Raw genomic sequence first — 24,402 nt, 5'->3', positions numbered from 1 at the left:
ATGTTGATACAAAAGTTGGGTATTCATCCTTTCTGATGGAGGCATAATACTCCGTAGTATATATGGACCATATCTTCCTTATCCATTCGTCCGTTGAAGGGCATCTTGGTTCTTTCCACAGTTTGGCGACTGTGGTCATTGCTGCTATGAACATTGGGGTACAGATGGCCCTTCTGTTCACTACATCTGTATATTTGAGGTAAATACCCAATAGGCAAGCACCAACTTTTCAGTAGTTCTGGAGCCTGGGAACAGGGTTGGTCCCTGCCTTCTTTCGCTGAGAATGTCTCTGTACCATTGCGCTGGTTGCCCATTTTGAATTAGTGATTTAGGGGCAAACTGTGTGGAGGTGACTTGTCATGGATGGATGGTGGGGGGTGGAGAGGAGGCTTCAGAAAAATCTTCTTTTCTCTCCTCCACCCCCAACCCCTCCCCCGTCCTCTGACAACTTTCAGTAGAATATAATTATTTTAAGTTAAACATTCTGAATACTGTGTGGTTTTGGTCCATAGAAAAACTAATTTGTGTATTTACAGATAGTTTACAGACGCTCTATCAAAGAGATCCCATTTTAGTACACCAGAATCCTTTGAAAGGAGCTGACTTATGACATTTCAGTTTTCTTTAGATGATATGGTGATTCCAGGCAAAGATGACTTTAGGAAGAGGCTCTGCCTGGAAGACGTGGATATTGGCCGTGGGTCAGACGTGCTCTTGAGTACCTCACTTTGCAGTCACACTTAGACAAACCTAATAGGGGTCTTGAATCTGGCACACAGATATTTACTTAGTCACTACTTTTTTTTTTTTTTTCTCTAAGTATGGATTTTGAAAGCCTTTAGGAGGGATCTGCCTCTTCTATTTCCTATCAGGCCTGATGTCCCCTGTTGTCTTAGACCCCACAGCTTTTCCCATTTACAGGTGTGACTGGTATCCTGATATCATTCACATTCGTGACCCCCAGTCCTGAACAGGCCTCGACTGAGGTGGGAAGAACCAAGAATGAGCCCTTGTGCAACCCAAACAATGTCCTTTTTGATGGGTTCCAGTTCTGATTTCAGTACTCAGTGCACCTGGTTAAAAACCTAGTAGTCGCCAGGTCAGATCAGAAGAGCCTGTGTTCCAGTACTGGAATGGTCTCTTACGAAAAAAAAAAAAAAAGAAAAAAAAAATCAACCCAGCAAGACTCGAGTGTGACTAGACTGCTTGGAGGAGAGTCCTCTTTCTTACATCTGCCATGGTCCTGGGCATTGTCACAGCCCTCCAACAGAAAGCCCACTGAACAGACCGGGATCCGTTATGCAGAGATTACTGGACAGCGCCAGAGGTGGGAGGGTTATGCTGATCACCACACAGCTGTCAAAGGACAGAGCTGTTCTCCCTGAAGATTTCTTCTGCGGCTATCAGCCATCTTATCTCCTCCTTCTCCTGGTCCCCACGCAGGGTCTTCAACCCAGCTCCCCTAGTTTCTGATAGCTAACATCGTTCCAATATCACTTTTTCTCTCCATGGAGAACCATTCAGCTCTCAGTCGGCTTTGCTGCCTGGCGTGTTCTATACACACAACTTCCCCCACTTTGATTCTGTTCTCACAAAACGGCTGTGCACGTGCTACTAGTGGTATAGTTGGGATTATAACATAAAACGAGCTATTTCTCCTCCAAGTCCCAGTTTTTTTCTTCTTCTTTAATTTATTGTTGCCTCAAGGTTATTTCATTAATTATTATGGCAGCTAGGTGAAAATAACGAGTATACATGTTTTGGAAATAAAACAATAAAAACACGTTCAGGGTCTGGTCTCCAACAACAATGATCATTAATTCTACTTTTTTTTTTTAAAGATTTTATTTGTTTATTTGATAGAGAGAGTCACAGTAAAAGAGGGAAAACAAACAGCAGGAGTGGGAGGGGGAGAAACAGGCTTCCCGCTGAGCAGGGAGCCGGATCCCAGGACCCTGGGATCATGACCTGAGCCAAAGGCAGACACTTAACTGAGTCATCCAGGCGCCCCATTAATTCTACTTTTTTTGTATTGACAAAAAAAAATTTTTTTTTCCTTTGGGAACATTGATGGTCTTCCCTGTTTCACAGATCATTCTTTAAAGGATATTCATAGCGCCCTTGGCAATTCTCTAGACAATTTTTCTGTTAGAGCATCTTAAGATCCATTTGGATTTTATGGTTTTAATTCCATTTAATTAATATATATATATATATATATATATATGAAATTAGGTCTATTTAGTTATTTTAATCCAATGAGACTATTTCATCTTCATTGATCCTTAACAAGATAAGCAGTTGAGATGCTACTTTCTGACTCATGGGTTTTGATCCCCGATTCCCTACCCTTAAAATATGGTATTGTTTTACATCTTCATGAATAGAGGGAACAATTCCAGCTTCACACCTAAAATCATTTAAGTAAGTGCTTGTTTGTTGGGTGAAGGATATGATTGAGTTTGCTATAAACATTTGCCAGTTGTCCATGTCGTAACCATTTGGTTAGGGTCCCCTTTGCCTGGGGTGGTAAGCTGCTACCTTTATTCTATACTCCAGGACATGAATGACTTGAAAACAAAATGGTGGGAATTGAGAGGGGGGAGAGCTAAGACAAAAAAATCACATCCAAAACCAGATTCTTCTCTCCATGCTTTGCATAAGCGTATAAATTTAAGGCATTCTGCAGCAGGAAGTCTCTGTATTGAAAGCAATGAAAATGCTTTATGTAGGAAAGGAGCAATCCATTCTGTGGAACAGACCATCTTCACAGTCAGTGTCATGTGCTTTCATCACACAGTGATGGCTCTTGGAATTTTACCGACCATCATAATCCTCTATGGAAGAATAAAAGTCAGGTTACAAAGGCAGAGGAAGTGCCTTGTGGTTGTCACTATTTGCTCGAGGATAAACTGAGTCTTCATTATCTCTACAGGAGCCTTCAAAACTTGCCAAATGAAAAATGAATGATGCCAGGTGATTACTGCCAGCGCTATTCTCTGCATAGCCTCAAATTTAAATCCCACCGTGCATACGGAGTGTCGCTAGGCAAGTGATGTTTCCCCACAGATAATCTCATGTGAGCCTCACCATAATCGTGTAAACTATTATGTCTCCACTTTAGAGATGAGAACCCTGAGGTCAGATTTTGATCTGAGTAAATTTGCTATTTCCGACTCGACCTGGAATTCTGCATCTTGGTAGCTTTCTTTCCCTTATAGCTTTTAGGAAACCTGTGGACTGCTTAAATTACTTTGATAAGTAGAGGGTTTTTTTTTTATTTGTTTGTTTCTGGTTTGTGAGGTTGCCATAATGTGGTTATAGGACAACGTTGTCAAGTCGGTTCTGACTTTCTGATATCTCTTACACATTCTTGTGTTGTTTATAAAATGGAGCTATAAAGTAGCTATTTGGTAGACACTCTCTTACCAGTTTGACCCCCTAGATTTTTCTGTTGCTTTGCCAAGAATGTGGACATGTTGGAGCATGTAATTCATGGTGCTTCTATTTTCACAGAAGCCAAAAAAAGCCCTATGCAAGAATAGCCGTGACAAACATTTCTCTTGATGTCTCTATTAAAGCATAAGGTTGGGCAAGAGACTTTGGGGTAAGGTAGGTGTTAAAAGGAGCATCTCTTTCTAATGTTTGTTTGTGGACCTTAGGCCTCAGCTAGGGGGCAATGGGTAGGTTGATTCTATTTTATGTAGATTCCTTTCCTAGAACTTGGTTTCTAAATTCTCTCTGGCTATTAGAGGCAGTAGTTGGGTAGAGCTGGTTTAGCACACAAAGTCCAAAGAAAGGAGGCTCAATTCTATGTCCACTTCTAAGAATGATTAAAAATCACTATTTTTTCTTTAGGCTCCAGTTTCCTTCTATTGGAAAACAAGGGTATGCTCAACCTCTCTCTTTGTTCTGAAGGATGGTCTGAGTTGGCATCATGTTTGTTTTAAAATCTAACCGTATTGTTGTGTTTTGGAGATCGTTGTTTGACCTATAGATGATCCAAAGTTGGGCTGTAATCTGGTCTTAATTGCACTGCAGTGAAGAATATGCTTTCATAATCAGGTAGAGAATATGGTAACAAGTAAATTGTAACAAACTTCCTTAATGGGGAATTATAATGGCTGGAATAGGGACAGTGGCATTAGATTGCCCTGAATTTGGATCTCAGCTACGTACCATTTTCATGATTTGGGGCATATTATTTACTTCTTCTAAGCCTCACTTTTCTGAACTGCAAAATGGAGACAATATTGATCTCACACTGTTGTGAGAATTAAATGTGGTAATGAGTAGATCTAGCACAGTGCTTGGCAAAATAATCACTCACTTCGTGTTAATTTCCTTCTTTAGTGAAATCTTTTTTTTTTAAATGAAGTATTTAAGAACTAGTAATTTATTTTTGTATGTGTAAACTGACAAGAGAAGCATCTCTTTGGATATTTGAGTTAGGGATACAGGTTCTGATGCTCTCTTCTTTTCATTAAGCTAAGATACTTTGAAAACAATATGGCTTTATTTTTTAAGCCAAATTGAGCAATAGCTTCAATGCTTCCTAATGTCCTCTCATCTAATCTGAGAAGACAGTGACAGGTGTCTCTGTGGTACACACTGAACTTGCCTTTTCTCAGACAGAGTCTAGTAAGTCCAGAAACTGATGTCACCTCCACAAATAAACAATTTCTTAGCTTCAGTTGTGTGCTGTAATATCTTATTATCCAAGCAGTCTCTCCAGAAATTTCTTTCAGGTCTTATTGTCAGGGTATTGCTTGATATCTTGGAAAGGAAAATGATAACAAATGGGGAAGTCTTAGTATTCTGGAATTCTGTATGCTGGTCTTGAACATCCATCTGGAAACACAATTAGGAAATAATTCCATAGAAAACACTGAAAATGTCTGCATTTTCTTCCTTATACACATGTTGAAAAGTATTTTATCATTCATTGGCTGCTGTGACCACATGGAAAATATAGCCAGATACCTTGGAGCTTTACTATGGTATCTTACTTTTATTTATTTATTTATTTATTTGCTTATTTTGAGAAGCCTAATAGCCATCCAATAAGATGCTTTATTGGAAAGAGACACTCTTGAGTAATCTTTCCTTTTAATATTGCTTACATTAATAAAAATGAGACACTCTTGAGTAATCTCTCCTTTTAATATTGCTTACATTAATAAAAATGACTTAAATATCCTTCATTTCAATTCTATAGAAGATATGTGGTACAATGACTAGTGTTGACTCTGGCCATCAGGTAGATACTATAGAAGTGCCAATTCTTAAAATATTTTCAGAAGTGTTTTAAATTCTAAGATAACAGAGTTTTCAAATATTGTGATTAGTCCTGATGATGTTTTTTTCCTTTTAGTTTTAACAAATTGAACCTTTTCATTTGGGGACATTAAAATGCAACATAAATTCAAACCAGATACCTCCACCCCCCACCCCCCCAAATAAAGATAACACTGAGATTCAAGGAACAAATAAAAAGTCTGCTCAGCAACTGTAGAATATTTAGCTTCCTAAATATAATCTTCTGTGTGGGAAGCTGGGAGAGGAAAATCAAATTCTTACATTTTTTGAAGTAGATGGGGCCAGTAGTATTTGAAGAAGCCAAGTAGAAAACGGAAGCACTCAAGTTGGCTTTGCCCCTTGCAGAGAGATGCTTGGCTTGATTCTTTCCCACGGGGCACTTTCTAGAGGACGGGAGTCCATTTCAGGAGGAGCTTGCTATAAACTCCCAGGCAGAGAGCAGAGATGGGATGGTGTGGCTCAAGCCAGCATTCTTGGAAGAGGAGCCTGCGGTTTCTCTCTTACTTCATCTTGTTAAATCTGTCCTGTTGATTGGGTGGATACCAGGGGTAATAGCGATTCACTCACTGCGTGTGTAATTTAAAGCCCTTACAAGTTCCATCCTCAGGCACCTGTGGGATGGGGTGGAGAGGAGGATAGGGGGTGAGTGTGGAGCAAGTGCCCCCTCCTGGGCTCTGACCTCATTCCAACCTCAATCTGGGTCTTGGAAAAATGTGCCTCAAAGTTGGCTTGAGTTGTTATTAGGAGAATATCTTGATTTAACCTTCTTAGAACTGCTGTATTGTGATTAGGCTAGATACCAAAGCATTAAGAGAGTATGAAGGGTCGTTTCTGCGATTCCACAGGACATGTGCTCTAGTGCATGAAGAATACCTTTACCTTTTCACTTTCCAATCAAGTATCTTTGGACTCCTTGTCTTTGGGATGCAGTAGTTCATCCTTTAGGCAGGAGTGTGGGAGAAATGTATCCAGAGTGTGGGAGGAGGTAGTAATTATGGATAAAATAAGGAAAAATATTTTCTCCTAATGTGAAAAGAAATTCACTGTCAACATGAAGAGTTTATTTATTCTTTGCTTGTTCCCAGCGAATGACGACTACGAAAGCCTCTCGGATGGAATAGTCGAAATGAAGCAATGAGCATTAAAGCAAAAATATGAGTTAATTTTTATTCCAAGAAACTAATAGAGGGGCGCCTGGGTGGCTCAGTGGGTTGGGACCTCTGCCTGCGGCTCGGGTGGTGATCCCAGGGTCCTGGGATAGGGTCCTGGCATCGGACCCCACATCGGGCTCTCTGCTCAGCAGGGAGCCTACTTCCCTTCCTCTCTCTCTGCCTGTCTCTCTGCCTACTTGTGACCCAGGCTCCCCTAAACCTAAATATCTTAATACTCTTCATCAGAATTCGTGTTGGGATGGGAACCATATGTATTTTAACAATGCTCTGAGGAGTTTCTTTGACTGGGATAAACATCAAATGCCTTCCAACGACAGTGCATCCTGCTACCAGGGGTACTTTGTTTTGTCTAATGACATTTAGGGTTTGTGGTGAATGACTGTAGACATAAAGGGATGAGAAACTTTAAGTTCCCTGGGGAGAAATTTGGGAAGGAGGGAGCATTAGGTTGCATATGAAGTGAGCCTCAGATAGCGAATCCTTGCCACAATTCTTAAAAGTGAATCTTTGCAGCAATTCTTAGAAAATGAGTGGGGGGGCACCTGGGTGGCTCAGTGGGTTAAGCCTCTGCCTTCAGCTCCGGGCATGATCTTACGGTCCTGGGATTGAGCCCCGCATCAGGCTCTCTGCTCGGCAGTGAACCTGCTTTCCCCCATCTCTCTGCCTACTTGTGATCTCTCTCATTCTGTCAAATAAATAAATAATATCTTAAAAAAAAAAAAAGAAGATGAGTAGGGATAGCAGAAAGCTCTAAAGATAATTTTCTTTTTTTGCATTAACTTTTTAAATTTGTGGTGGAAACACATAACACATTTTCTTGGTGATTTTTAAGTGTACAGTTGAGTAATGTTAAGTCTATTCACATTATTGTACAACTAACTTCCAGAACATTTTCATCTTGGAAAACTGAAACTCTATACCCGTTAAATAGCTCCTCATGTCCCCTACTTCTCTCCCAGCCCCCGGCATCTAATGAAATGACTTTACAATGTTGTGGTGGGCTATGCAATGTAACTTCCTTCCTTGCTTAAGAAAACCGACTCTATTGCGCTTTAATGCTTTCATACAAATTGAGAGAACTGAAAGTGGTGCTGAGTTACATGCCAGGTTGGGTGAAGACAGAGCTTGTGGGAGCTGGAGGCTTGAAGTGACACCTGGCATTCTTTTATTCCCTGAGATACTGAACACTAAGTATTTTTGGCTTTTCCTTTTTAAATTGGCACTACTTTTTAATTGTGGGAAATGTTGAAAATAGTGTTCTGTGTAAGTAGCATGATCATCCTGCTAAGAGCATATGAGGATACTGAATCTATTCTGAAAGTCTCCTTATCCTCATGTACCCTTAGCAGCACGATCACACTACCTATATGTAATATCTTCAAATTTCCCACAATTAAGAAGTGTCAGTAAATCAGAACAGACAAAAAAAATTCCCACTAGTAAAAAGGATTGCAAAGTAGAAAGCTAAGGGGGGAAAAGACCACTCTGTTCTTCAGAAAATTATATATGTAAATGTATATTCTCTTCTTAAGAGAATTATATATGTGAACTTAAGAAAATTATTTATATAACTTTATGACATAGTGTTGTATGTTCACACACAGACACACGTATATGTAACTTTCAGTTTTCCCTCTTGATCATAGCAGCCAAGGGCATTTCTTCCTGTACATGGCTACATTCATTTATTTCCTCTTAAGGACATGAACCCTTTGCACAGAATCCTAGAATCTTTTGGCTGTCACATAGGTGACTATGCTGATTTTGTGACTCAGGGACCTACAAGTATTAGCAAGTTACGGAATGAGCTGAATATAGTCTACGTGATGTTTGTAAGGACAGGAAATAGGATGCAAAGAGTCTTATGGCCTTCAAGTGAGGACGGAGGACACAGATGATTTAATAGCAACTTGGCTAGGGTGCCCGGAGTAAATTGTTTTCATTCTCCTTACTGTTATACCTGGTAATCTGCCAGGGTAATAGGTGAGAATTGATGAGGGGGTGGTGATTTCTAGGACATAGACCAGAGGAGCCAGGAGTTCTGAATTCCTTTGGCAAGAGCTTTGTTTCATGGGGTGCATTATACTGTAATATTACTGGGCAGTACTTTTCAATTTATTTCTATAAAGAGAGATGATAGTGTTCCAACAGGCTGAGTTCATGTTGTAAATGTGTTCATGGGGCAGAAGGGAAAGATTCTCCATAATGCAACTATTATTAGATTTTCCATGAATTTGGATATGAAATGTACCACATGGAGGTAAATTCCATGCAAATTTATTTCAAATTTTATTTCCTTTAGAAGACCTCTAGTCAGAGGCCTCATGATAAATAAGAGGGGTCATCTTATCTGTTGATCAGACTTTATAGGATTTTATAGAACTTCATAGAATTTCTATTACATCCTCGTGGGGTTGCTGAATACAATACCTGAAGAAATCTTTGTCCTCAAAGAATATAAAGAGAGGAGAAAGCAGGAAGAAATGCATCACTTCCTAATTTCTGAATATAAAATTAGTGAAAATATGACTTAGTCAGACACATACTTAGATATATAGACTATAACAAGAAAAGGATTCAACCAGAGAGCCCACTCAATAATGAAATTGTTATTTCTGAGAGGTATATGCCATTTTCTGTGAATTATTGACTAGGGTGATTAAAACACTCTTTAAAAGACTATTAGCTAGTGTTTCTTAAGGTAATGTTTTTAATAATGTGTTCCGAAGTAAAAATTAGAATTACAAACTCAAGGAAAGCTAGTTCTTTAAAAAATAACTTCTGGAAAGGAGTAGGATTTCCACATGTTAAGTGTTTAAAGGCTTTCCCTCCTGGCCTTTGTTTTCCTTGTGGATGAGAGAGAAAAAAAGACAAAAATCCACATTCTCTTTGGCCTCACATGTGACAAGCATTGTTTCACTTGAGGTTTGGGTCTTTCATGGGGTTTGCTAATCCTTTATTTCCAGCCCAGCAACATTTCTTCAGTTTGTCTGCATTTCTCAGAAGAGAGCCTTTCTCGTAGGGCTACTCCATTCTCCAAGATGAGACTATGCCTCTGGGCTACAGGTATAGAAAGCAGGGGATAATTAAAGCAGACCACTGAAATATTTCGCAGAGTTTAAGATTTCTGGGGAGAAGTAGAGAATTATTAGATGACCTATTTTTACTCCAGTGCATGGCCAATAATGAGCATGTCCTGGGCCTCCCTGTTCTGGCTCAGGCCTGAGAAAGCCCATGAATGACACCGGAAGGTGAATGTGGGGAAACGTCAGCCCACCTCCCTATTTTCAGTCAAGTAGAATCAGCCAAACTCTGTCCAGTGTTGACCAACGATGCTATTCTTAGGCAAAAAAAAAAAAAAAAAAAAAAAAAGTCCCTCTAAAGGACATCAGTGGAGCGAAATCATTGATAATATATTTGATGCGAAGAAATGGACTGATTTCTTCTTCTTGTTGTTTGTGAAGCCTCTGCCGCCTTGTCATGACTCCGCGGAATCCATGCAGGTGTTCAAACAGCACTGCCAAATAGCGGAAGAATACAATGAGGTCAAAAAGGAAATCGCTCTGCTTGAGGAAAGGAAGTGAGTACTGCCCCCCTGAATGCTCTTGCCTCTGAGTACTGTCTGCTGGTCATGGACCTGGGGGAGGCAGGGAAGGAACGGGCAGAGCTTGAGGGTAAGAGGGAGGGATGGGGGCAAGGGAGAGTCTGTGGGTCAGAGGTTACTAGGCCACTTCTGTGTATATCATGCTTGATTACAGAAAAGATCCAAATGGGACTGCTGAAGACAAAATGCTTTACTTTATGGAGTACTGAGAAGAACAGTAGGAAGACTTCTGACCAGAAACTTAAATTTTTAAAAAAAATTTTTTAATTTTTTCATACAGAAACTTAAATTTTTAATAAGCATTTTTAGTTCAGGAAATTAAAAATACCAGAATACCACCCACAGTCACACTATGCTCCCTGTGCATGTGCCCAAAGGCCCCAGAGCACTTTGTCTTGGAGTGAATTTTGATAATGCTTAATGGAGGAGTTCCCGCATCAAGTCAAGTAAGGAAGCCTATAGGACAGATCTTTGGAATAATATAAATGTATTAGTCGACTAACTGCATTTTATAGTCCAGTAGCCTGAAGAGGTTTGTTTGTTTGTTTGTTTTAATGTTATAGCTTCCATTACCATTCCAGTTCTGCTGTAGGAAATTACAGAGTCCTAATAATTAAATTAATTAAAGCATTCTAATTTTAATCACACGTAGCTTTTTCTTGCAGAATTCTCCTCCTTTTAATTGCACTCGGTTCTACCAGTGTCTACCCCAGTGATCCCCATTCTTTCCTGCTTTCAAAGCCTCAGACATCTTTCCCCCCCAGCACTGTTTAGCCCATCCTTATGTATTTATTAGTGAGATCTTTTGGCTAATATTTGCGTCTCCTACTACATGGTAATTGCTAAGTGCTTTTAATCCCTGAGTGCAGGGAGAGCCAGGTGATGCTCACCATCGTACTTCTGAAGCCAAGCACAGTATGTGGGATGCAGATGCTGAATCAGGTTTTGCTGAGTGCCTGACATGTAATATGTTTTGATTTTTTAACTTTCTACTTTTTTCCCACTTTCTCTTCCTGAAGTGATACATGGTATGCATTTATTACCTTGTTTTTAAATCAAAGCAAATGAAATATGCTTTGAGAAATTTATAAAGTTCTTGGGACTCTTTTAAGACCCTCCCTGAGCTCCCCTCCCCCTTCTGCCTTCCCCAGAATGGTGGTTGGATGGAGTAACATGGTGGGGAGTTGTATGGGTTGTAGGGTTAGAACTTGCACTTACTCTAAGAACTCTCGGTTAACAAACTTTTTCTTATTTCCTTTCTGTGTTGTGCTTCCAACATAAAATCATCCCTGGGCTTATGGCTAAAGGGATGAAAAGATGTTTATGAGGAGATCAGAAAAACACAACTTCCCCTCATTTATCTGAGACTTTGGTTTTGATCTGAGAGTTCTCATAAATTGGTTGAAAGCTCAGATTGCACATTTGCACACAATCTGAGTCCTAAAAAAGCCTCTTAAAGGAGCTGAAGAAGCTTATTAATACCCATGGGGAAGTCAAAGGAGGACTTGTATAATCAGTAGCCTATAAATGTATCTCCTCGTGCATGTGTGTGTGTGTGTGTGTGTGTCTATGTGAACTGTGCTGTTTAGACAGAAAAAACAGGTAATCATGTATCTATTTGTAAACTCTTTAGATTGAAAGTATTAGAGGACTTGGCCTATTTCAATTAATCCATGGGTGGCCTTTTTTTTTTTTTTTTTTTTTTTTGCAATGCCAAATTCACCCACTAAATTGTATGTTTCATAAGTTTATATTTTTGTGTGTTTCATTAAAAAAATAGGATAAGATGTACTGGTGACTCATAGGGTCTTTTATTGAAAACATATCCTTGCTGTTTCTGCATAACTAATCTTATGTTTCCCCTAAGCCTGTTTGAAGTTGGACTTTTCTTGAAACTATGATGTTATCTCCTTCCCCTCCCCCTACTTTCTTCTTAAATGATTGGCTAGATGTACAGCAAAGGACAAATTCTTTTGTTATCTTTTTTTCCTTTCTTTCTTTCTTTCTTCTTATTTTTTTTTTTTAATAAAGTCTCTCAAATTCTTTTTTCTCCATTCCTGATTCTGCTATTTGGGATTAGGACCTGCTGCTTCAAATCCTGGTCAATGCAATATTTAAACTGGTTTCCCTGCCTATGGTTTCACATTGCTGGAAAAGGACACCAAGTTCTTGGCCTGGCTTGTAAGCTCTAGCTCAGGATGGCCTTAGCACCCCTGTGGAATGTTCTACCTCATCCTTAGTCTTCAGCTATGTTGGCCTATTCGCTCTTCCTGCTCCTGTGCTCTGGTTCACACAACAAGCTCTAGGTCTGGACCACTGGTTCCTTCCTTTTTGCCTGCCCAAATGCCACCCTCAAGGAGTTCTTAGCCAATATCCCTGCCCAACCAGGGCACGAGGTTCATCTCTCTTACTGGGTGAAAGAAAATACACTGGAATGATTCTTTTTTTCTTTTTTAAGATTTAATATTTATTTATTTGAGAGAGAGAGCAGGCATGTGCAAGCGAGCTGGGGGAGGGGCAGAAGGAGAGAGAATCTTTCTGGAAGACTCCACACTGAGCACAGAAGCCAGGGTGGGGTTGGACCTCATGACCCTGAGGTCATAACCTGAGTCAAAATCAAGAGCTAGAAGCCCAACTAGTTGACTGAGCCACCCTGGAACCCCTGGAATGATTTTTGGGGCATATTTGTGGGCTGGTGTTATCAGTAGTTATCTATTTAACTTTATGTCCTGACTTTCTGCCTGTGCCGAATTCCTTACAAACATGGTCACCTTTTAGCATCTCTTTGTGTCCCAAGCACCAAGCAGGGACACGTGCATAGAGTCAAACACGAGTGAGGGTGATTTCGAGTGACTAATTATAAGACATGGTAATACCCTCTATGTATACAAACACTGTAACAGATGTGTCATTTGTAATTTGTAGGGTCCATATTTAAAATACAGAGTCGATATCAGCAATAAGGAATTGCTAGGATAAATTGTTAAAATAGGAAGTATGGTATATCTTTTATTTAAAAGATATTTATTTAAACCAGTCTTATTTAAATAAATAAGACTGGTTCTCCAGGAGTTCTTGGTGATCACTGTTTTCATGAACACTTTACTGAAGCAGAAATTCATTACATAACAGATATTTTCCTGGACATTCTTTGTGTTCAAGCAAGATAAATTAGGTCAAATGGATCTGAATCAATTCATTATCTCTCTGTGTTTTGATGATTTGGATGTGAATTTCTTTCCCTCATTTCATAAAGTGTGGGCAATTATGTTGTCTCTGGTGATTGGCTAGCATGAGCTAGACCAAGGAGAGATGGTAACTCAGGTACTTTAATAAGAGTTTTTCTTTGGTGGAACCATGTGGGGACAGGTGAAGCTGAACTTCTCTCTCATCTCCAGAGGGGGTCACCCTGGATCAAGTTTGGGAGACTTTGCAGAGGGGAGAGAAGAGTTGATTATAACTATTATTTTAAATCATGTCTATTAGATAGATAAAGAGAGTCAAACATTTTCTAGGACTATAAACTCAGCATGTGGTGAATTTAATTTAAAGAATCACTTCTGGCTTATTTGATGTATGAAAAGCTTGTTCTTACTTTTATTGGATATTTTTTTCCTTCTCAATTGAAAAAAATGACTATTTTATTGAAGGCTTTAAAAACTTACCAAGAATTCTGACATCTGTCCAGAATTCCTACTATTATTTCTGCCTCTTTTTAGACCTTTTGAATGTGAACCAATAGTTTTATAAAATTACATATATAATAAAAATGGAATGTGTACATGCTTTTCTCAATAAATATTGTAAACTTTTAAAATATAACACAGTCTTTTTGTAGATGTAATGGGAAAAAGTGAGAGGTAGACATTTTATGACTTCTGAAATTTATCACCAATATTTTGACAGCAAGTTAAAGTATATGATTAAGCTACAATTAGATCTACAACCAGATTTACAATTAGTAAAGGTGGTTTTGCTCCAGATAGGGTATTTTATCTTGTTCAAAGGAGAAACCATTTGTCTTCTGTATATGTGAAATGTGTGCCAGATGCTGGAGTGTTTAAAAGATTGACTTAGAATGTCAGAAAGAGAGATAAACTCTTAGAAAAGTCAGGATGAAAAATGTTGCATAATTAAAGATAACTCTGGTTTTCGGTATGTTCCCAGAATTGTGCTGCCACCCTCACAGTTTTAGAGCATTTTCATCACCCAGGAAACAAACCTTGAACCCCTTTCCTCTCCCCCGCTCCAATGGTCTGGAGGTCCACACCCATCTACCTTCTCTCTATGGATTTGTCTATTCTGGATATGTCATATAAATGGAGTTATACAATATCCAGTCTTTTTTGACTGGCTTCTTTCACTTGGCATGATGTTTTCAAGGTTCATCTATGTTGTAATATGTAGCATACTTTTCATGGCTGAGTACTCAATATCCCATTGTACGGGCAGTCTGTATTTTATTTATCCACCCATCAGTTGATGGAAACTTGGATTGTTTGCCCTTTGGTTAAATAGGAACATCTGAGTACAAGTTTTTGTGTGGAGGTATGTTTTCAGTTCACGTGGGTATGTGCCCCAGACTAGAATGGCTGGGTCATGTGATAACTCAATGGGTAATCTTTGGAGGAACTGTCAGACTATTACTAAAGTGGCTACACCATTTTATAGTCCCACCAGAAATGTATGAAGGTTCTGATTTCTCCATACCTTTGCTGACTCTTATTATGTCTCTTTGGTTATAGCCAGGCTAGTGGGCACAGAATGATGTCCCATTGTGGTTTTGACTGATGCTTCCCTGATAGCTGAACTTTGTTGAGCATCCTTTCATGGGCTTTTTGGCAATTTTTATGTCTTCTTGGAGAAATGTGCATTCAGATTCTTTGCCCATTTTCCAGTTGGGTTATTTCTTTTTTGATTATGGAATTGAAAAAATTGTTATATAATTTTTTGTGGGTTCAGGCAAAACATAAAAATATGGGGATAATATAAAAATATCAGACCTATATCTTTAGATCTCTTTTTTAAAAGATTTATTTACTTACTTCAGAGAGAGAGAGAGAGAGAGCGAGCGCACATGAATGGAGAGGGGCTGGTGAAGCGGGAGAAAGAGAACAAGCAGATTCCCCGCTCAGTGGGAATCCTGACACAGGGCTCAATCCTGGGACCCTGAGATCATGACCTGAGCTGAAACCAAGAGTCTGACACTTAACTGAGTCACCCAGGACCCCCTATCTTCAGATCTTTTAAAAAAATATCATAAAACGGGGGGCACCTGGGTGGCTCAGTGGGTTAAAGCCTCTGCCTTCGGCTCGGGTCATGATCCCAGTGTTCTGGGATCGAGCCCCGCATCGCATTGGACTCTCTGCTCAGCAGGGAGCCTGCCTCCCCCTCTCTCTCTGCCTGCCTCTCTGCCTACTTGTGATCTTCTCTCTCTCTCTAAAAAAGAAAAAAAAATCATAAAACGGTTATTGAAAGAGCAACATCTCATTGAGGGAAATATATCAGGATGGGGAAAAGGGAGCATATGTGATTGGTAACAGCATTGTCTAAAAATAGCCCTGTTATGATTTGTTTTCAGTCATGACATTTAATTTGTTCTTTATTTTCCAATAATGATAGATTTTTATGTTTAACCAGAAACATTCATTTCTTTAGGACATTCCTGATGGTAGAGATTTTTAAGCTGTGTTCTGGGGAACATTTCAAAGATTGGGGATAGAGCGGGTGTTATGCAGGGAACTGTCTAAAGACCAACCAGAGAAAGTCCTATCTGGTCAGTTTCATTTGTTTCACTTCAGGGTGAAATTTTCCTTGAAAAATGGTATCACAGCTAGAAAACATTGAAAACCAAACTTCACTTTTATATTCCAAGCATTTAAAAAAATTCTTTAAAAAAATTTACACAGCCCCCAGAAATTAGCAAATTTATTGTCATAAAGCAATAGTAAATGGAGATATTTCTCCATAAGTGTTTGCAGTGTAACCCCGTCACCCAGTACCAGCGTATGCCCTAGTCATAATGATTTGGGCCTTTTATGCCACTTAATTATCTGATGTTCAGTCTTCTACCGAGAATCTCATTCCTCAGTATCTCTCCTTCTAATCTCTGCCTGGAACCGTAATAAAAGGGACAGAATATTTACCACTTCTCAATGAGAGTGCCTGTAAGTAGATTTCCCTGGCTAAGGAAAGAGGCTCCAATCTTTGGGGGAGTAGAATGAGGAAATTTTTGCCTTTCATCCATTCCTATTCCAGGATTAACTCTCTTTCTCTCTTTCTCTCTCTCTCTCTCTCTCTTTTTTAAAAGACTTTATTTATTTATTTGACACAGAGAGAGAGAGAGAGAGAGAGAGGGAGAGAGAGAGAGAGAACAAACAAGCAGGGGGAGCAATAGGCAGAGGGAGGGAGAAGGCTCCCGCTGAGCAAGGAGCTTGATGTGGGCTTCGATCTCAGGACTCTGGGATCATGACCAGAGCTGATGGCAGATACTTAATCAACTGAGCCACCCAGGCACCCCTCTAGGATTAACTCTTCATGGGGTGATCAATAGGGGAACTCTCCATTTCCTCTGGGGTCGTGGTTCTTAACTAGACCAATTCCTCAGTTCCCAACCCCTGGTTATTGGCAATGGCTGGACACATTTTTGGTTGTAATGATCGGGGGTGGGGAAAGATGCTACTGGCATTTAGTGAATCGAGGCCAAAGATGATGCTAACCCTTCTGTGATGCCCGTGGATAGAGCAGCCTCTAATCACAAAGAGTTTTCCGGCCCAAAAGATTAATTGTGCCAAGAGAAACTCTAGAGCAAATCTCACTTCTTCCTGCAAGAAGTGTTGCCCTTTGGCTCCCAAATGATGTAATACATTTATTTCTTATGCATTATTCATTCGTAGGGCTTCAATTACCACAGTCTAGACTGTGCTTTGCAATTCCAATTCAATACCATTGATTGTTCCCCCACCCACATAAAATGAAGGTAGATTTTCACATCCTTTTTTGCCATCTTGAGGCATCTACTTCTTTTTTCCTGTGTATCAGTGCTTGTACTAGAACACACATCTTTTAAGAACCACCAATAGTGCAGTCTAAATCACTATTTTGAATAAAATTCTTCCCATGATGAAGATAGTATTTTATCACATTATCATCCAGAACTCTTTATCTCATTATGGCAAAAACATCTTAGATTTTGTCTTTTCCAAATAAAAGTCTTAGTCATCTTTGAAAGTCCCAAGAATGATGATAGTGGTCTTGCCAGTAACAGGTGAATTCATGTTTTAATTTTGGAGTTAGTTTCCACAAAGTTTCAAAGTTCTCTTCACTTGCACTTTCCCTTCCTCCATTTGTTGTAGCAAAACAAAACAAAACAAACAAACAAACAAAAACTTTTCCAGGCATAGGGCGTAGGATGGGGATGGCAGATGATCTATGATGGACCCAAGGTCAAGGCCTTTCTATTGCTGAAGTACATCATGTTGGAAACTATATTATAGGTTCTTGATTTCAGAAATAGGATTCCATGGGGCACCTGGGTGGCTCAGTGGGTTAAGCCTCTGCCTTCAGCTCAGGTCATGATCCCAGGGTCCTGGGATCAAGCCCCATTATCAGGCTCTCTGTCCAGCAGGGAGCCTGCTTCCTCCTCTCTCTGCCTGCCTCTCTGCCTGCTTGCGATCTCGCTCTCTCTGTCAAATAAATAAATAATATCTTTAAAAAAAAAAGAAATAAGATTCCTGTAATGATGGTCTCCTACCCCCTTATCACATTACACTGAAGGGAGTGCTAGAAATGATAAACACACAATCAAAGGCAGGGCCACATTTTAGCCAATTATAGATATTGATTTGTTCCTCAGATCATCTGTTTATAAGATTGTCTCCATAGCTTGATGTGCCAGGTTTAATTATGATTTGCTAATGGATGGACATAAACATGTCTATATAGATATGACTTGGACAGAAGACAACATACATTTTGACAGTATTCATTGAATATATATATGTTTGCTTATCAGATACATCAAGCTAATTTAGAAACCTATCATTTGAGTCCTCTTGATTCCAGAAAGGAAGAAATTGTTATTGACTTTCTCCAACATAAGAAAACTGAACTAGACCATCATGATCATTCTTTTCAGTTGCAAATTCTGTGATTTTGTGATTTATCTTTTCTTACCAGTTAAAACTAATAACAGATGTCTTGAGGACTTTTAAGCAAGGTCAGATATGGAACCACAACCATCACTATTGTTATACCTGGTACTCCCAATTTCCAGACCATGATTTGAAAGCAAAACTCTATTTCGATGTGAATTATTTGTGTCACACAGTTCATTTGAGTTTTAAGTCTTATTAATTTCTCTAGGACAGTTACATAAGGAACTTTACTAATAATTATTGACATTTCCTTCTTAAACTATGCTTAGAGGCAAAGAGCCATAAACATCTAATGAGAAGGATAGGTTTGATTTTTGGCTCTTATGAGTTAGGTGACTTTTTCCAATAAGTTAAGCACTGCGCATTCCCATTTCCTCTTCTTTAAAATACACATGTTTTGTCTTGGAGGTATCTTACTCTTTATTCATTCAGCAAGTATTTATTAAGAGCCTTTATGTTCTAAATACCATGGAAAATTCAAAGATCAAGAAGAAACCTTGTGTATTTATATAGCAGTGTTCTAGCTTATCTTCCCTTTGTCCCTTTTGGACACTTTCTTTCCAATGCCTAGTTTTGTTCAGTGGTCATCAAAGTCAGTGCACAAGGCAGTGCACGGGGAGAAGGATGAATATACAAGAACTTCAACTCTGATTTGTGTTTTGTCCGTTTCCTGGGTAACTTTTTATTTTGATACTTTCAAACTTACAACAAAGTTGCAAAAATGATATAAAGAACTCCGGTATATCCTTTGCTGGATTCACTAATTATTCAAAGCTTCCCCAGTTGTACTTTGTTATATAGTCAACATTGCATACTACTGGCGTCCTCTCTCTCTCCCTCTTTCAGTGAGATGAGATATTTATCTGTCTGCAATCTATCTATCTATCTAATCATGCCCCATTGCTCTAAATGCTTCAGTACTTCAGTATTTTCTAAGAATAAGGACATTCTCTCATTAACCATAGTACCATAATTACAAATTAAGAATTTCAGTATTGATGCATTACTACTACTTAATCCATGTTTAAATTGCATCAATTTCTGAACAATGTCTTTCACAGCAATTTTTTTCCAGTCCAGAATTGTACATTGCACTTAGTTGTCACTTTTCTTTAGTTTCCTTAAATATGGAACATTTCAGGCTAGCAATTTGAAGACTACAGGCTAGCAATTTTGTAAAAATTTCCATCAATTTGAGGTTGTCTAGTGTATGCATTTTTGGCAAAAATACCAGAAAAAGGATGTGTCCTTGGTGCCAGCGGTATCTTATTTATCTCCTTACTGGTGAGGTCAAGGTTGGTCACTTGGTTAAGGCAGTCTTCCAGGTTTCTTATGCTTTTACCTATAGAGAAGGAAATCTGACACATGTTTATAGGCAAAGAATTTGGTTAGATCTAGTTCAGGATTAATTAACTCATATAAGGGGAGTGGACCTGTTTTGGGTCGTCATGTTTGATGAATTTAAACATAGACTGGGAATCTTCAGCTCCTTATTATGTGTATTTATATCAATGAATTATTTACATGCAATTACTGAGAACTGAATTTGTTTAAGAACTTATCACTACAAGTTCCTTCCGATAACCTTAGCCTACCTCCTGAATTCTAGAGTCAGGCCAGCATGAAACGTAGATACATTGTTTTTTAAATAGGGCTGCACAATACACACAAGCAGCAGGGAAGGAGATGGAAAATAATATTTGCAGGAAGGAGTTGGATTCTTTAGTTCAAAGAAGCTTAATAAAGATTTGTTAAGCTCTGAAGTAGAAAACAAAGGAAGACAGTATTTGAATATGGAAGACAAAGACAAGGTAAGAGACAAACTATAGTTCTACCCACAGGACAATAGATCCCATCTTAAATAATAAACTCACTTTTGGGTTTTTTTCTGCCCTAAACTAATTGCAATTTTTATGATCTGTTACATTCTTTTAAAAAAAATCACTTTTGTTTTGACCATTGAAGGACTCATTGAGCTTTTTTGGTCTCTATTTAGTATTTTGGAGGTGTCTGTTTGAGGTTCTAGAGTAAAATAAAGTGTCTAAAAATCATGAAGCTGGAAAAGCCAGTAGAGATGGTGAAATTCAGGAAAGCCAAAGGAAACGTTCTGCTTCCATTACGCTGTGATTGCACCCTTTAATTTGCTTGCATTAACTCTTATGCTCTTCTACTGGGTATTTACCCCAAAGATACAGATGGAGTGAAAAGAAGGGCCATCTGTACTCCAGTGTTTATAGCAGCAATGGCCACGGTTGCCAAACTGTGGAAAGTACCAAGATGCCCTTCAATAGACAAATGGATAAGGAAGACGTGGTCCATATACACTATGGAGTATTCTTCCTCCATCAGAAAGGATGAATACCCAACTTTTGTAGCAACATGGACGGGACTGGAAGAGATTATGCTGAGTGAAATAAGTCAAGCAGAGAGAGTCAAGTATCTTATGGTTTCACTTATTTGTGGAGCATAACAAATAACATGGAGGACATGGGGAGATGGAGAGGAGAAGGGAGTTGAGGGAAATTGGAAGGGGAGGTGAACCATGAGAGACTGTGGACTCTGAAAAACAATCTGAGGGTTTTGAAGGGGTGGGGGGTGGGAGGTTGGGGGAGCCAGGTGGAGGGTATTAAGGAGGACACGTATTACATGGAGCACTGGGTGTGGTGCAAAAACAATGAATTCTGTTATGCTGAAAAGAAATAATAAAAAAAAAATCTTGTGCTCTTTTCCTCACCCATCCCCTGGATCTTCAGAAAGGAGCTCATCGCCAAGCTGGATCAGGCAGAGAAGGAGAAGGTGGATGCCGCTCAGCTGGCTCGGGAATTCGAGGTGCTGATGGAGGAGAACCGGACGTTGAAGTTGGCTCAGTCCCAATGTGTGGAACAGCTGGAGAAACTTAGAATACAGTATCAGAAGAGACAGGGCTCGTCCTAACTTTGAAGGATTCAGTGTGAGCATAGAAGGTTGGTGACTGCTGTGTGCTGGCCAAAAGATTTTTATTTTCAAGGGCTAGTGTGTAAAATTTTATTATTCCTTTTTATTACCCACGTGGCAGACGTCTATAATGAATTTAATGCTTGCCCGATCGAGTTTGACAGAAGGGATATTTTATTTGAAAGAAGATGATTAAAGCAAACCTATGGCTATAATATGTTTTCAGAGATCAATTATTCATTTCCAAAGATTTTTTTTTCTTCTTTAGGAAGATGTGATCACCCTGTACATCAGGGTACAAAATGAAGGAAAATAGAATATTGACTGACTTGACTAAGAATCCTGAACAGAATTGAGCCATGAAACAAACTAGTGAGAGGCTTGCCACAGGTTCATATCCGTGTATCTTTAAACTTCACATTTTGACTCTTTCAACTGTGCTCGGACCTGAAGTCAGAAATGTCTGCACACATATTTATGTTCACCAGAGTTAGGTTTAATCCCTCAATGATTGATTGTACTAAGAATAAATGCTTGCCTATCATAAACGCTTTCTCATGAAAATATTAGCAGAAAGCATGTTTGTGCCAAAAACACATCTGCCAGTGCTAACTTGCTATTGGAATAAAAGGCTGATAAGGCTGCATTTCTTTCACGCCATGTTACCAACCAGTAAACATCTCTGCCTTTGCTTGTGTGTGTTCTGGGGGCATGGGTGGGGGGATGGAAAAGTATGGTTTGGACATGACTTTGGTGAGTTCCCATGAAAACATCAGCAAAACTGTAACTATGACTTTGTTTTGGATTTGAGGAGATATTTTGGATCAGCAATAACAAGTAGGATATATGAATAAATTCAGGAATAAAATGATTTTTCCCTTGTTCCACCTATCACCGTCTTTCCCCAAACTGATCTCTTTGTTTTATGTCCATTTCTATTCATGTAACTTCTTTTTCATTAAACATGAATCAAAATTGTCAGTCTGTGTTTTGTCTCTTTCTGAGCTTCTCTTAGGCTAAAAATTAGTTGGGTTTGGTTACCCCGAGTCAGGCTGTGTTCTTAGTTGTATCTGAATGTGTGAAATAAGCAGTGAAGTCCCTTTTCTTGGAAAGACTGTGGTTTCTCACAGGAATCATTCAGAGTTCTAATATTTAATATGATGCATTAGTATCTTAAGGTATTTTCCAGAAAACATAAAAGAGAATAGTTGATTATGCCAGTATGATGGCTTAGAAGAGACCAGCTGTTATGGGGCAGGGGAAGATTTTACCCCGGGGGGACATGTGGCAAAGTCTAGGGGCATTTTGTTGTTGTTGTTGTCATGACCAGGTTAAAGAGTTGCTACTGGTGTCTAGAGACTATAGGTCAGTGATGCAAGGACAACACCCAAACTACAGAGAATCATCTGGCCCAATGCACCAATGATGACAAATTTGATACACCCAGGACCAGCCTAGTCACTGGGAAGCACATTGCGGGGTCACAAGTTTCTTGCCATGTGCTGCAGAGTCCATGACGTCCTTCAATCTCCTGACTCTCAATTTCCTCATTTGTAAAATACAGCTTTTAGATAGATCTCAAAGTTTTTAATGTTACATGTGCCTATTCACCCTGAAGCTGGTTGAACATTTGACCAAAAATGAAAGTCTCTTTTATTCCGGTAGAACCTTCTTCATTAGTAACCCCAAGGCTCATAGATACTAACACAAAGGAGGGATTGTCCACTAAGTTTCTATAAATCCAGGATTAATGAACTGAGAGGATGAAGAGTATGTTACCAACATTTACACACAAGAATTTGTTTTTGGTCACTGCCCGTCGGAAGATAGTTGCATCTATTTGCAGAATTCAAGCAGTCATGGCCCCTTATAGATAATGGGGAGGAACAGGGAAATACAGTTCCAAAATATCTTTGCTCATCAGAATGAAAATAATTTTGTTTGTCAAAATGTTTGAACACTACTGGTAATATATTAAGGAGACACTGAATAAATAGTTTTCATGTCTGTGCCAGTCTCAGCCTGAAAATTTACTATATGCTTCCAAAAGGTATCTATTCATGACTCAAAAGTAAGAATTTCCTTAGGTGTGTGTGTGTTATTCATTGAAAATATGAAAACATCATCTCCTTTTGAAGCATTACCAGAGCAGTCCAAAGGTAAAATATTTTACATCGTCAGTCCCATCTATTTCTTCATTTGGCAAATTTCCCCAATCTTACTTAGTGCTGCATATTACTGATATAACCCAGAATCATTTAAGGATTTTCTATCTTCAAATACATTTACTGTATTCTTGCTACTAGCAATAATGAAAATAATGAAAATAATGAAATGAAAATACTAGCAATAATGAAAATTGCTACTAGCAATAATCAAAAATGAGCACAGAGGTCCTATTAATATTAAGTGAAAATACTTGCATTGGAGCTAGAATTAAAGGAAAATGTAGCCTGTATTACATCCTGCAATAGCTCTACGAAAGATTCGCTGTTTGTAGGTCCTTTAGTTTATGTAGATGTGAAAAGAACGTGGTTCTGTGTGGCTGGAAGTCAAATTTCTCATCATCAGTACGGGCAGACCATGCTGCTCTATCTCATTCTGGTACTGGGCTGGGATGTATCATTAAGGCAGTACAAATAAGGAAATAAAAACCATCTGGAATTCAAACTCAATTCAACAGAAGTTTATTATACACTTTCCTGGTGCAGGGCAGAGGAACTACAATAGAGGATATAAGAATGAGTGACATAGTCCCAGCCTTCGTTGTGCTTCCAATTTAGTAACAGAAATAGCACACACATTCTAGTTCCTGGAACACATGAATAAACACGAATGCAATAAGATAAATGGGGTTTATAGTAGGCGCTCAGAGAAGAAAAGAATGGCATAAGCAGAAGGACAGTGGTTGGGAAGCACAGAGCGAGGGCCACACATTTAGGGGCAGTAAGTAGTCTTCTTGTAGAGTGTGTATGGGGGGGGTCGTGGAAAATTAAGTTGGGCAATTCCACTGGGCTCTGGTTGTGGGGGGGGAGTTTGGACAAAAACGTTTTGAAATGCGGAAGGCTTAAAGATACTTCACGTGGTTGCAGAACATGGGATGGGTCACACAAAACAGATACCAGAAGTACCAGGAATTGTCAGGAGGGCAGTAGGAAGGAGGGAGCAAGACGGAGAATGGTAGTAATGGAAGTGGAGTCACAATCTGGGAGAGATG

General features: G+C 39.1%; 1 protein-coding gene across 3 annotated transcripts in view; it reads left to right on the top strand.

Annotated features, from left to right (window-relative positions):
* Nucleotides 1-22,163, top strand: part of MAP3K7CL (MAP3K7 C-terminal like) — a 38,527-nt gene extending 16,364 nt beyond the window's left edge. For 2 of the 3 annotated variants that reach the window (XM_032865461.1, XM_032865462.1), the window contains 2 exons: nucleotides 9,956-10,071; nucleotides 21,005-22,163. In XM_032865461.1, coding sequence (XP_032721352.1) covers nucleotides 9,956-10,071; nucleotides 21,005-21,185 — 297 coding nt within the window. In that variant the 3' untranslated portion in view covers nucleotides 21,186-22,163. The remainder of the gene's footprint in view (nucleotides 1-9,955; nucleotides 10,072-21,004) is intronic. The other variant, XM_032865459.1, reaches the window with a different exon arrangement.
* The last annotated feature ends 2,239 nt before the right edge of the window (nucleotides 22,164-24,402 follow it).

This window comes from Lontra canadensis, unplaced genomic scaffold (genome assembly GCF_010015895.1).
Source record: "Lontra canadensis isolate GAN:19392208 unplaced genomic scaffold, GSC_riverotter_1.0 scaffold29, whole genome shotgun sequence".
NCBI lineage: Eukaryota > Metazoa > Chordata > Mammalia > Carnivora > Mustelidae > Lontra > Lontra canadensis.
This window is presented reverse-complemented; position numbering and strand designations above follow the sequence as displayed.